General features: G+C 37.1%; 1 protein-coding gene across 2 annotated transcripts in view; it reads left to right on the forward strand.

The window, feature by feature from the left end:
• Positions 1–14,029, forward strand: part of CNTN5 (contactin 5) — a 1,236,361-nt gene that overhangs the window by 974,156 nt on the left and 248,176 nt on the right. For both annotated transcript variants that reach the window (XM_058289033.2, XM_058289032.1), the window contains exons 10-13: positions 3,902–4,083; positions 9,472–9,608; positions 11,362–11,491; positions 13,762–13,912. In XM_058289033.2, the coding sequence (XP_058145016.1) occupies positions 3,902–4,083; positions 9,472–9,608; positions 11,362–11,491; positions 13,762–13,912 (600 nt within the window). The remainder of the gene's footprint in view (positions 1–3,901; positions 4,084–9,471; positions 9,609–11,361; positions 11,492–13,761; positions 13,913–14,029) is intronic.

The following is a 14,029-nucleotide window of genomic DNA, read 5'->3' on the forward strand; positions in this document are numbered from 1 at the left end:
TAGTTGCATCTTCAGCTGGTATGTGGTAGTGATGCCTCAGTGCCAGGGAGGCTCATCCCCGGGTGTCATGTCCCATGCTGGGGGGAATGCACTGCATCTACATGCTGAGTTTGGCTGTGAGAGTGGCCACATTTGAGTAACATGAAGGCTGTCAGGAGGAAACTCCCAGGCATAGTGCTACTCTAGGCCTTGTTCTTATTGCAGGTGTATAGGCTCAAAAGCATAGCCATTAGTATCAGGAGCCCACTGTTGGGCCCTCCTTCCTTCCTGGTTCTTGCCGTTGCACCTGGGGGACTGCCGCTGCTCCCCCAGGGTCTACGACAGTGACCCCCCGGCCAGGAGCCCAGTACCCCCCCAGCTGTTGTTTTTAATTGTTACCACTATGAGTATATCTAGACATTACTATATACCCTGGGCATATGCCCTGTATAACTCCCTGTCAACCATATATATCCTGTCAATAACATCCTATATCAGTATTCCTCCACTGCCATTGTTGAACCACTCTGTGATCCAAAACTTCCTGTAAAGTGAATCCCAACATAATGTCAGCTTCACAAGAGTCTTAGATCACCGAAATTCATATATACAATATACAGTACTTCCCCAGATCCACCATAAAACCTTTTCCCTTCCACAGCGATAATCTTTTAACTTATTCATATCATATTTCCTGAAACTGATGTACAGATTCCAAAACAATAGCTTTCAAACAAGGTGACATCTGTGCTTACTATTGGTGGTATATACACACAATGGAATACTACTTGGCTGTAAGAACAAATACACTACAATCACACGTGATAACATGGATGAACCTTGAGAATCTTATGTTGAGTGAAGCAACCCAGGCATTGAAGGACAAATACTACATGACCTCAATGATATGAAATAAGCAAACTGCCTCAGAGAGCTAGAGTCTGGAAAAGAGGCTTACAGGAAATCGGGGGGTGGAGGAAGGATGTGAGTTAACGTCTGCAGGGGTGGAACCTGTGATGAGCTGGTGGTAAGTATGAGCACAAAGATGGGACAAAATGGGGACAAGGGGTTGCCTTCGGGTGGGGCTTTGTGGGTTTGAGGGGGGCTGGGGATGGGCAGAGGGGTAATATTGTCCAAAAATTGGGGGGAGGGAGGGGCAACATGGAACATGGGAGAGTGTCAGGTGTTCGTTGAGAACAAAATGTTGAGAAAATCGTATCAAAGTATAAGTAGGAGGGTTAACTGTTTAGGATGCTCAGGGGGTATGGTCTGATGCGGGACAGACTCTGGGGGAATAGCTGAAGGCTCATTTTGCCAAGGTGGGTTGTACCATTGGGAAGAGACCCAAGAAGTGAGAGTTGGGGTGGACCCACGTCCTGGGGAGGACTAATGCCATCAAATAGAGAGAACTGTATCTCTAGTGAGAAAGGATGGCTCCCAGGGCAGTAGGGCAGTTGAGAAAGTCAGGCCCTGAATACTGCTGCAAGTATCTCTAGACATGGCTTCTTGGGAAATGGAGATTGGCTGGCGTTGTGGGCCCCAAGGGGAGGGGAAAATGGATGTGGAATGGATGGAACCAAGGTAAATATGGGGGCAAGAGAGGAGTTTTGTGAGAGTACACGAGGATGAATATAAAACATGTAATATTACACCAAAAACATATAGGGGACGACAGACTAATAATGTAAACCATAAGGCAAAACATAGGATAACTAAAAAATCTAGAAAACTGTACAACCTAAAAATTTTTTTTGACATTTTGTCTTTCATTGCTGTAATAAGCGTTACCCTCTATGTCATGGGCAAGGCGATCTCTTCCCACGGTCCTCAGGATGGAGGATGGCATCGCCATCCCAGGAACCTCAGGATGGAGCATAAAACACGGATTAGAGTGGACTAAATGGTATTCTACTATAGAATTATCATGACTCTAGCAATGGAAGAAACTGTAGCATTGATGTGGAGACAGTGGCCAAAGGAGTTGCTGAGGGCAGGGAGAGGAAAGAAGAGGTGTGATGTGGGGGCATTTTCGGGACTTGGAGTTGTCCTAAATGATACTGCAGGGACAGATGCAGGACATTATATACTCTGCCATAAACCACTGAATGGACTGGGGGAGAGTGTAAACTACAGTGTAAACTATAATCCATGCTATGTAGCAGTGCTCCAAAATGTGCTCATCAAATGCAACGAATATGCCACACTGATGGAAGAGGTTGTTGATGTGGGAGGAGTGTGTGTGTGTGTGTGGGGGGGGAAATGGGGTATATGGGAACCTCTTATATTTTTTTAATGTAACATTTTGTGTGATCTATGTATCTTTTTTAAAAAGATAATAAAAAAGGGAAAAAAACTATTAATAATAAATTATCAGTGAAACAGAACTGAGAAGCCTGAAATAGGTTCAAGTATTGGGAACCAATTATATGACAAAGCAGCATTTCAAATATTGTGAAAAGAAGCTTTATATATTTAACACTGCTGAAATAATTATTTACATTCCCTATCTCAAAGCAAAAACCTGACTATAGTGCAGATGAATTAAAGAGCCAAAGGTTTAAAAAAAAAAAAAAACCACTACCAAAATTACTACAGGAAATATTGGTATAAATCTGAGATTAGAGATAATGTTTTAAACAAGCAAAAAACCCAGTAGTCTTGAAAGAAACTTACGGATGTGTTTCTCTCAAAGTTGTTTTTAAAATTATAAAAAATGCTGTCATAAACTAACAATCACTGGAGAAGAATATTTCTAGGAAACAAAGTATAAATGGCCCTAATATACACATAACTCTAAGAAATTAATTTTTAAAATACAAAAAATCAAGTAGAAAAATGAGAAAAATAACATGTGGTAACAATTCACAGAAAAGCAGATGCAAATGTTCGATAAAATTATGAAAAGTTGTTCAACTTCCTTCCTTAGACTTCTGGGAACTATTAATTAAAATAGCAACAAAATATAATTTTAAACTATCAATACTGACAAAAATTAAATAGATGGATCACATACAGTGCTGGCAAGAATATGGGGAAACATTCTCATATATTACTGATAGGTGTGGGAATTGCTACTATAATATTGAAAAACAATCTGGCAGTACTTATTAAAATGAAAAATGTTCATGTCTTTTGATCTGTCATTCCCAGTTTTATGAACATCTGCTGCAGAGAATAAAAGCAATATATACATGATATATGTGCAAGGTTGTTTCTAGCAGCGTTGGTTTATACTGGGGGGAAATGAAAACAAGAAAACCAGAACAACATCAAATTTCTGACTGCAGGGGGTTGACAATTAAATTCTGATAAATCTATGCAATGGAATAATATGAAGCTTTCAAACAAAGTGAATCAGGCCAATATTTAATGGATACAGTCTTTTAATAACAAAATAGCAAGATTTATATTTTAAAAAATAAAAATAACTCATCATTTTTGTGTATGTGTGTATGTATTCATCATAGAGACAAAGTGAGAGATTATACATAAACCGTATTTGGTATTACTGAAAAAGGAGATTTTCATGGGTAGTGGCAGAAACTATTCTTAATTTAATTAAATCACCTTTCTTTTGTTTGAGTCATTGCAATAAGTATATGTTACTTTTGTAATTTCACCAAATTACTTTTGTCATTTAACGTCATTGACAATTTAAAAAAAAGTGTATTTATTAAAAGGTACAAAGTATTGTCTCTGAATTGCTTTCCTGAATTATGGAAGTAAAGGAAACTATCCCCCTGTATCTAACTACTCACTAGACAATCTGCATGGAAAGTGAAGTATCTCAACCAGCACATGGTTCTTAATTGTGATTACATTTTATTGCACTCAGCCTATTAAGTGCTTAAATTCCCAGATAACAGAATCTATGTTCCTAATAGTGGAAAGCCTATTAACAGTATTTTTCTCCCTGCTCTAGCCCTGTTCCAACAATCACGTGGATGAAGGTTAATGGCTATATCCCTAGTAAAGCACGTCTGCGGAAATCTCAGGCAGTTCTGGAAATGCCAAACATACAGCTGGATGATGCGGGCACATATGAGTGCAGAGCCGAAAACTCACGTGGAAAAAATTCCTTTCGTGGACAATTACAAGTGTACAGTAAGTGTTTTGGGCAGAGCATGATGCCATAGTCCCAAGAGTCAAACTGAAAACGTAAATTAATTTTAAGTAAATTTTGTTGGTTAGGTACAAATAAAACCAAAAACCAAGTAATAACTTACAGTCCTACTTCTTTTGCATAGTAAAGCATTAGGTAAAATAATCCTACACAGAGAAATGCTTCAAATTAAAAATGAATGGGGATTTGAAAGACTTTTTGAGCAGCAGAGAATGTCTGTCCTTAAAAGTGAGATCTTTTCCTAGTACCAAAGCTACACTCTGATAAGTTAAAAATACTGAAAAAGAGGAATACATAAGCCAGAACACTGATATAAGCAAAAACAGATGCTTTAAATGTGTAATTATTCAAACTGGTATTCTACTGATTCTGACAAGCAAATCTGACTGTCAGAGTAGCTTGTGATCAGCCCTTCTTAAAAAAGCTGAGCATCTTTTACAAGGACTCTTAAAGAGTATTCTAAAATGTTAATATCTGAATTCAACCTGTCTTTCTTTTCTTATCTCTAAGAAACCCTCACGGAACTCAGAAATGCAACCAAATTTACCATGCTATGCACATTTGATTAGTCATTCTTTTAATTAATTAATGTTTATTAATGCATATTACTGCTCTACAAGCTAGCAGTAGAGCTTTAAAGAAATTCATGGTCTAGTGGATTAGATGAAAACTCACCCTACATTAGACAGGGCATGCTGTGTGTTGTGATAAAGGCATTGTGGTGAGTTGGAGCTATGTGCCCCAGAAAAACATGTTCTTAATCTTAACCCATTCCTGTGGGTGTGAACCCTTGTAAACAGGACCTTTTGATGGGGTTACATCAGTTGAGATGCAACCATAGTACTCTACTAAAGCATGCAATAAACAATTTGTTTTATTTTCAGTGCAGTGTAGTATTACAGAATTCCTTATGAATCACTCGACAGTATCCTCAGAAATGTCAATGATTTCCTTTATCTCTAATTTGACTATATGATTTTTAAGGCAAAGACTATGTTCTTTATTGTTATTTTTCCTATTTCTTTCCACCATAAGCATTATGTTCTGCACACAGCAGATAATTTTTATTACAGCTCTCTGGCTATTATATAATGTCTTAGAGATGCATGTGATTCTACAATTTATACTGTAAAGAAAAAGTGAAAACCAGGAGAAACTAAAGAACTGATGAAGGGAACTAATAGTTGCCAAGAGCTGATGTAGTGGACTCTGTGGTAAGACTGGGTACTTGGCATATAATAATTTCCAATAACCCTTAGATATCAGAATTCCCATTTGACAGAGGAAGAAACTAAGGCCTAGAAAGAATAGAGAGCTTATTTTCCAAGATCCCGTTAATAATAACAGTAGAATCAGAATCAACTTAGAACTGAGGATGACCCCAGATTTCAACCCACTATATAGGATGCTGCCACTCAGTGAGATGCGGGGAGCCTGAGCCAAGACAAGGAGAATGGCGAGAAGGGAGGTTGCTTCCTATTTACCTTATTTCATTAATGTTGAACGAAACTATGGAATGCATCAGTTTCCTTGTCAGTATTTTTCCTACTTCTTTATATCATTTTATTTAGTTATATCAGGCATGATTTTGAAAGATGTTTTAGCTATTAAAATATACTAAAGATTTATTGTAGGAAATGATGCAAAATTGTACATCCTTGATGAATAACTTCACAAACAAATATTGTCACCCTTTTCTTTGTAAAACTTTCTTGCCTTGAATTCTCCTGTTGCGATGAAATGGCGACATTACACACCCACGCCAACATGAAGTTCAGATTAATGTATGCTCAATGGGTTGGAGGGAAGTCACCAATATTTATTACATTCAGTCATCATAGTAATCCATCAAAATAGGAATTACAATTTACAGCTTACAGATGAAGCTGATTAAAGTTAAGTAATTCACTCCCAATCACATATTAAAGCAAGGGCAGAAGAGCACTAGGACTTGCACCCATATCTACCCTCAAGTTTATACTCTTTCTGATATACCATATTCCTTCTTACTGGCCCACATCTGAGAGTCATAATATTAAAATTGATCTATGTGGATAAAAGATGGTGACTCTTCAGCACTTAAGAGTACAGGAGCAATAAATGAGGCCAATAACACTTAGCATTTATCAGTAGGGAGATAGGGAACTTCTAATGACAAGAGATAATAAGCAGGAGTTTTCTTTATGCACATCTGCTTAGTGTTTTGAAAAATGTAATCTGGAGATTGAACTGAAGCTCAGATGTATGACATAAGTAGTTGCCAGTATATAGCACATCTGGAGAGATTTTAACAGCTTCTGGGTTTAAAGTGCCGTCTGTCTCAGTTTTCCATACCTTAAAATAGGTAACCTGACAGAAGCTAGATAGATGGCAATATTAGGTTTATTTTAAATGGGAATGGAGTAGTTCTTTTCAGATAGACATTGTTTTGCTTTAATCCAGATCAGATTGTGCTGTCTGTTAACCTCACATTATTATTCAGAAGCCAAAACCATTGCCTTTAGTTCCTTGAAATTCTCTCCAAAGAAAACTTTAAAATGTAACCTTTTGTGTTTTTTATTTTTTATTACCAGTAATTTGTTGTTTCCCTAAACATCTGACAAATACTGTACCGTCTTTTTCATATCATGGTCTTCTTCTTTCAGGCTGTAATCCAGTTTTCCATATTTTAATTTTTAAATTCTAAACAGCCCTTTTGAGTAATATTTTTTGGTTCATATAGTATAGGCCTAGTAGCTTGTAAAATATCTTACAATGTAAAAAAGAAATCTATTGTGAATGTTGAGCTGATCTGCAATTAAACACAACATATTTTCCAAGTACACATGAAGGATGACAATTAATTCATAAATTCAGATAGCCTTAGTGTTAATTAGCATTTGTCCAGTATTAATGATAACATTAGTTTCTCCAATATGGAGATTAACTTCACTGTAACATGAACCACAAGCCTCATTCCATATGCGCAGGTCTGGATGCCTCGACTTGCTTGAAAGATTTTGAATTAACAACAAACAAGCTTCGTGGGATATTTATCTTTGAATTCTCAGTACTAAGCACTGTTCAAATAATGGTATCCAATAAGAATTTGAAGAAGACTGAAAAGAAGAATTAATGCAATTTTAGTTTTATTAATTATTTGTTTGATTCCTATGACAAATTAATTTTGGAATCATAACTCTAAATTAAGCCATTTTGTAGAGTAATCCAGAATATGTTTGAATAAACATTATATTTATTTCTAGATTTTCCATTGACAATACAGTCTGTTTTGTTGTAATATTTTAATAGTTACTTCTTAACTAAGTTTTCATTTTAGTAAATTTTAAAATCTCTTCAATTTCTTTTTATCTCCACAAGCTGCGTATTCCAATGTTAGTCATAGTATATTAAGAGATAGATCAATTACCATAAACAACCAATCTTTTATAATAACTGCTAGATGAGGGTCAGCATTGTGTCAAAAGAAGTAATATAAAGGACATCATGTATGCTTTCAATGTTCTTGCCACCCGGCTGGGGTATCAAACTCTAACCAACTATAAAATTCAATAATAATATAACCGAAGAAGGGTAACAAGCAGCTCTACAATTATTTCCCAAGTGAATAAAATCGAGGGTCAGAGAAAGTGCAGGTGACCCCCTTTTGCCGTTGTCATTAATACATCTTGTTTAATTTATACTAAATATCAAATTGTGGGTAGAATTAAAAGACACAGAGAAGAGGGGTAGGCATCCCGCATGGTGTGAAGAGCGGGAAGCCCGGGTGTGCCTGGCAGGCACCGGCCCCGTCCCCCGGGAGGACAGGGCCGTGGAGAGCGGGAGCGGTCCAGCAGAGGAGGGAAGGAAGTGAGAAAGTAAAGCCTGGTTCCGCTTCTGTACCTTACCTTTCCCATCAGTATTGCTAGCATCTATGACCTGTAACTACACACAGAGGTTTCAGATTTCAAAATCTGGGCCAATATTTGAAGGTCGCCGCGGTAATATTTTTAAGTTATAGCTTTTAGGCTTAGAAGTTGAGTCACTGGATATTTTCAAATGCCTGCAGGTCCTGCCTGTGCCACAGTAGGTCTCCTTAAAGGCCAGTCCATGGGCTGGAAGACCAGTGAGCTAATGAAAATAAAATTCCCATTTAGGGAGAAGCAGAAGACAGGGTCACGCTAGGAATACGGCCGTTGCCACCATTTCATCTTTGACTCCACCAGAATGGGCTAAGGGAGGCGCGTGTGCCTGGACTCAGGGAGAGCTGGGTGTGAAAACGGCTTCTGTTGCTTATGACCTGCATGACCTTCGGTGAATTTACTTAAGCTCTTCGAGCCAGAGTTTCTTGATTCATAAAATGGGATCTGTTGGCTTTTTTTTTTTATTAATCGTTTTTTATTAAAGAAGTTCTAAGTTTAACAAAATAAAATCATGTAGAAAATACAGAATTTCATCTACATACCCTAGTAACACTTTGCATTAGTGTGGTATCTTTGTTACAATTGATGTTATTATTATAATTGTACTATTAACTTTGTCCCTCATTTGCATTAGGATTCAATGTTTATGTTGTAGGGTCCTATGTTTTTTTTAAAATTTTTATTCTAGTAACATATATGCAACCTAAAATTTCCCCTTTTAATCACATTCAAATATATAATTCAGTGCTGCTAATTATGTTCACAATGTTTGCTACCATCAAGACCATCCATTACCAAACTTCCATCACCCCAAATGGCCTGTTGGTTTCAGGATTAATGTTATAGGAATTACTGGAGAATTTAGCATAGTGGTTAGGAAATAGGCACTTAATAAATGAGAGTTCGTTCTTCTTTACCTTCTTTTAAAACTGGCTTTGACTTGGGCATCTGTTGTCGCATTACCCACTATTCTTGGTGTTCATGTGCAGTTTCCATCAACCTGTCTTATCTCCCACCTTCCTCTTTTTCCTTGATATTGACTTTAGACCTCCTCTCCCACAAAATAAACTCCTGAAAGGTAGGAATTAGATATTTCTGTACCCCAAACAGCCTCTAGGATTGAGCAAGTACTAAATAATATGAGGTAAATGAACTGTAAATGAATGAATGAACTAAGTCCTTGCTAGCTCAGAAAAAGTAAAATATTTTATAGTTTTGTACCAAAAAATATGCTTGGGACATTCAGTAAATTCAATGAAATATTATTTTCATATTTATTATTTCAATTATTTTAAACAGAATTCATGTAGACAAGCAGTCACTTGTAGTGGAATTCGGTGCCTCTTCCAAATACCTGTGGCTGATAAGTTGCTAAGAAAAATTGTGTTTACTATTTCCAGATGAATTTTGATCTTGTAAACTGCTTTTGAGAGATGAACTCACTCTTTAATGCTCACGTACTTTCAGCCTACCCACACTGGGTAGAAAAACTGAACGACACCCATTTGGACAGTGGAAGCCCTCTGAGATGGGAATGCAAGGCCACTGGGAAACCCAGACCCACCTACCGCTGGCTGAAGAATGGAGCGCCCCTCCTGCCGCAGGTATGGTGGGCAGCTCTTCACCTGCCCGAGGGAATTCAGAGGATTCCATACAGGACAAACGAGGCTGCCTTTCCCTCAGACTTACAGAAAGGCATTTCCTTCTGCCTTATAACACTTTTGGAGTAGGAAATGTATAAGCAAAATGCTCTTTTTATTTGAATTATCACATTACGTTTTTGAGGCACACATTTCAATCCTTTGAATTCATAGAAAAGTTTCAGGGATGATCATAGAACCATTGCCTTTTTAGCTGACTTTAGGTATTATCTCTCTGGCTGCTGCCATTTTACAGAAAATGGAGTTGATCCCCAGGGGTAAAGCAACTTGCTCAGATCACACATCTACTGAGAGGATGAGATTAGAGTCAAATCCCCATCTCAGAGTCATCCTGCTACCCACAGATTTAATAAATGTCTCTTTAGTAAATCCATGCGTGTTTTTAAAACAGCATAATAAGTATTAGATTTGAAAATAAATCAATTTCTATTTAATTTCAGAATAATGATAATAAATTTAATTAATTTTTTGTTGTTGTGGCCTTTACAGGAAGGAGAGCAGAAGGAAAATCACTACTATTTGTGGCCCAAATGAAGGAAAAGTGTTTAAAATGGAAGCACCTTCCACAGGGCCTGTTGCCTGTCATTTAACTCTTTAGGCCTCAGTTTGCCCCTCTGTAAAATGAAGAGATTGGAGTAGATCAGTCGGAGAGTTCCACCCAGCTCCCATTGTCTTATTCTAAAGCCAGTTAAGCCAAAACAAAATGCAGATATACAAAAAGACCCACCCAAATAAAAGGACAGTAAAGCTGTTAATAAAATGTCACTGGGGGAAAATTCTGAGACCTTGCCCTGTTGGTGCATCTCGTAATTCTCTAGGGCCACCGGACAAACCATGAGAAGGGCCAACGCTGCTCCCGTTAGCAAACGGAGTCAACTCCACTGGCAGAGGGGACCTCTGCTGAGGGAAGGGCTTCTGTTAGCATGACGTCAGATCACGTGGCACAAGGAGTTTGATCATCGAAGCACTGCCACTGAAATATATAAATGCTTCTCTTGGAGTTAAATAGAACACCTGGTTGTTGAAGAACAGTTTAAATTTAAAATGTATTTTTGAAATTTATTTCCACTCATGGCCTGAGTTTACCTCAGGTTGCACATGCTCAATCTTCTGTCTCCCATATTAGGTTACTTCTGGTAATAGTTTATCCTTTCTGACCATTGCTAAATCCAGCTGCAGGGCAGGTTTTTAATTTGTTAGTTTGTTACAAAGTCAGAGTGTAGGCAAACTCCTGACTGGATCAATAGGGTAAAGGGAGTCTTGTTGGGACCTTGGCCATTTCCCCATCTATCTGTAGGCTCAAGTTTTTCCACCATGTAAACACCCGCTGCACCATGTCAAATGTGTCCAAATAAAGGCATCATCTGCTGATTGTTTTTTAAAAGCTCAACCAGCATACCAAAGCCAATTCAGTTTAAAAACACAACTGAAAGCAACACATAAGAATAGCTCCAGGAAAATATAGTTAAAATCCATTTTCTGGCAAGGAACTAGTTATCATTTATAGGAGACATGTTGTAATAAACAAAATAATTAATAATAATCTTGTGTTGATAAGTATCCAAATAATGTTCACTTGCATAAATGCTGAGCATTTTCTCTTCTTGGTGTAGGAGAGGGTACCCCCAAAATTCTTTTCATTTGCTTACTTTCTAGATCTAAGCTGTTGTTGTTGTTGTTTTTAATTCCATTACAGAGTAGGGTTGAGATGGTTAATGGAGTATTGATGATCCACAATGTGAATCAATCAGATGCTGGAATGTATCAGTGTTTGGCTGAAAATAAATACGGAGCCATTTATGCCAGTGCTGAGCTGAAGATTTTAGGTATGCAATTTCTATGTAAATAAATAGGAGAAAAGCATGGCTTCTTTTCATGCTCGAATTCTCACTCTAGTGAAATTTTATGATGTGGTTGTAAAAGCATGTTTTGTGGCTTGAAAAGAAATTCTATGTCTTACTGATTTTTTTAAGCTTTGGGACCAAGTCTACATTGTATATAGTTTATCCCGTAACATTTTTCGTTCTTTTATAAAATCCATCTAATGTTAGTTTTTAATCTTAAAAGATCCACCCAATATGGTTTTTCTATGGCATTAAAAATTAAAATAAATATGTTAACTTTCAAGGAGGAATGCTCTGAGAGTAGGGATCAGAATGTTGATTTCTAGCAGTTTCTCCTGCCCTCATCCCAATAATTAATATTTCCCAAGCAGTCCTCCCCACCAATGGCATTAGTCCCTGCATGGTGGGGCTCTGTGATCAGTCACCCTCTCACCGTGGCTCGCCAATCAAAATGTCCTTACGTAAACGGGAGATTCCTCTTGAGGCCAGGCATGGCTGTCTCAAAGGGGTTCCCCTTAATGGGATATCAGCTGTATATTAGCCTATGTCACCACTCTTTAAGGACTAAGGGAAACAATGGACCCACTGGAAAAACTTCCCAGATTCAGATACCTAGACCATTGGAACAGAATTCTTTTCTTCCCACTCTGAAAATTTCCTAGACCTTGGTTTTGAGATACATGTAATAGAAAGTGCTAGTTACATGAAATTAATTCATTTTCTCCCAAGAGTGAGCAGGAGCCCAAGTGTGCTTTCTACTCCCCACTTATATTCCCAAAGCACAACGTTAACAGAAATAGCCAACATTTCAGGAATCTGGGAACCTGCCATATACATAGCTAAAGGCAATATGTCATAAATTCAGTTACTGAATTATGAATGTTTACAATTGAAATTCCTCCACATTGCAACATATCAATTCAAAATAGAAGAGGACCCCATGTTTCAACTGCCTACATCCTAACCAATCGAGTATTAATGTACTTTCTTAGTCAACTCACACCCCAAATTCCTGGATTAGAGTTGATCCGGTTTTCACCTAGGTACTAGTTTACACAGAGACATCCCTCATGTGTCCACTTCTCATTCACTGGGCCCATTTTCAAAGTTACCTTTTGTAAGTTCTATTCACAGTAGTCAACCGTAAATGTTACCTGCACTCTCCCCTATAATTCTTTAATTTTTCTTCCAGTGTAATAACACATCTAAATTGCATGCGTATATTTTTTAATGTTGTGCCATGCATCATATTGCTATATGATGGACATAAAATACTTATGAAATACCTATGAAATTGTCAGATTTATATCATAAATGTCACAGGTACAGTAGACTTTTAGACATATCTTTCAGGTTTTCTTTCAGATTCAAAAATGTCATGACACAAATCTATTGAAAACATTATTAATGTAAGGTCAGGCCCAGGTGAATAATTGCTACCAACAAAATAAAAATTGGTGTGAAATTTTAATTTTTTTATGTTTTTAACCAATATTTCTTTAAAACTACCTTAATATTGTGTGATTTAAAGTAAAATACATATTAAGATACATAGATAGAAAATGGAAGACAGGACTTTTTCCATATGTAACCTCCACTTTTTCAAAAGAAACCACTGTAGACATCTTGTGTTGGCCCTTGACCTTTTTCCCAAGTACTCATTAAACGTTCACAATTGAAGTTGGGAATAATGAATTAAAGCATGTCATTTTTTTTTTTTGCACAGTCTTTGTGGGCCCCACATTGTATGAAACCATCACCAGTTAATGGAAAGGCAAACCAGTACAATACCTATTAATCATTAAATTAAGACATTAAATGATGAGCTAGTGCCTTTTACATGTGTAGATATCCTCTTGATTTGTTAGAAATTTATCTCAGAGAAAAAAGTTGTAAAATCTCAAGCTCTTGTCATTGCTTCTGATAAAACTAACATTATCTCTCTTTTTTCTAATAAACTTTATTTTTAGAGATGTTTTAGATTCCAGAACAGTTACATCAAAAATATAGGCGATTCCCATATAACCCCCACACACTCACATATGCATTTTCCCTGTAATTAACATCTTACATTAATGTACAATTGTTACTTTTGATGAACCAATAGTGAAGCATTGTCGCTAAGCAAGGTCTATAGTTAACATTGTTGTTTATACTTTGTGCTGTGCAGTATTATAGGCTTTGACAAATGTATAATGTCATGTATCTGTCACTGCAGGATCATAGAAAACATAATATTGTTTTTTTAATAGCTTCAGCTCCTGCTTTTGCACCGAATCAACTGAAGAAAACCATAATTGTTACCAAAGGCCGAGAAGTGGTCATAGAATGCAAACCCCAAGGCTCTCCAAAACCAACCATCTCTTGGAAAAAGGGAGACAAAGCAGTTAGAGAAAACAAAAGGTTAGAAATCTATTTCATAATTCAAACTTCTAACATTAGACTTTTGTGATATTGCAGATGATACTAAGTAGGCAAGAGTCTTGCAGTTATTGTGAGACATATTTCGTAAACGAATTG

The sequence above is a fragment of the Dasypus novemcinctus genome, chromosome 27 (assembly GCF_030445035.2).
Source record: "Dasypus novemcinctus isolate mDasNov1 chromosome 27, mDasNov1.1.hap2, whole genome shotgun sequence".
NCBI classification, from domain to species: Eukaryota; Metazoa; Chordata; class Mammalia; order Cingulata; family Dasypodidae; genus Dasypus; species Dasypus novemcinctus.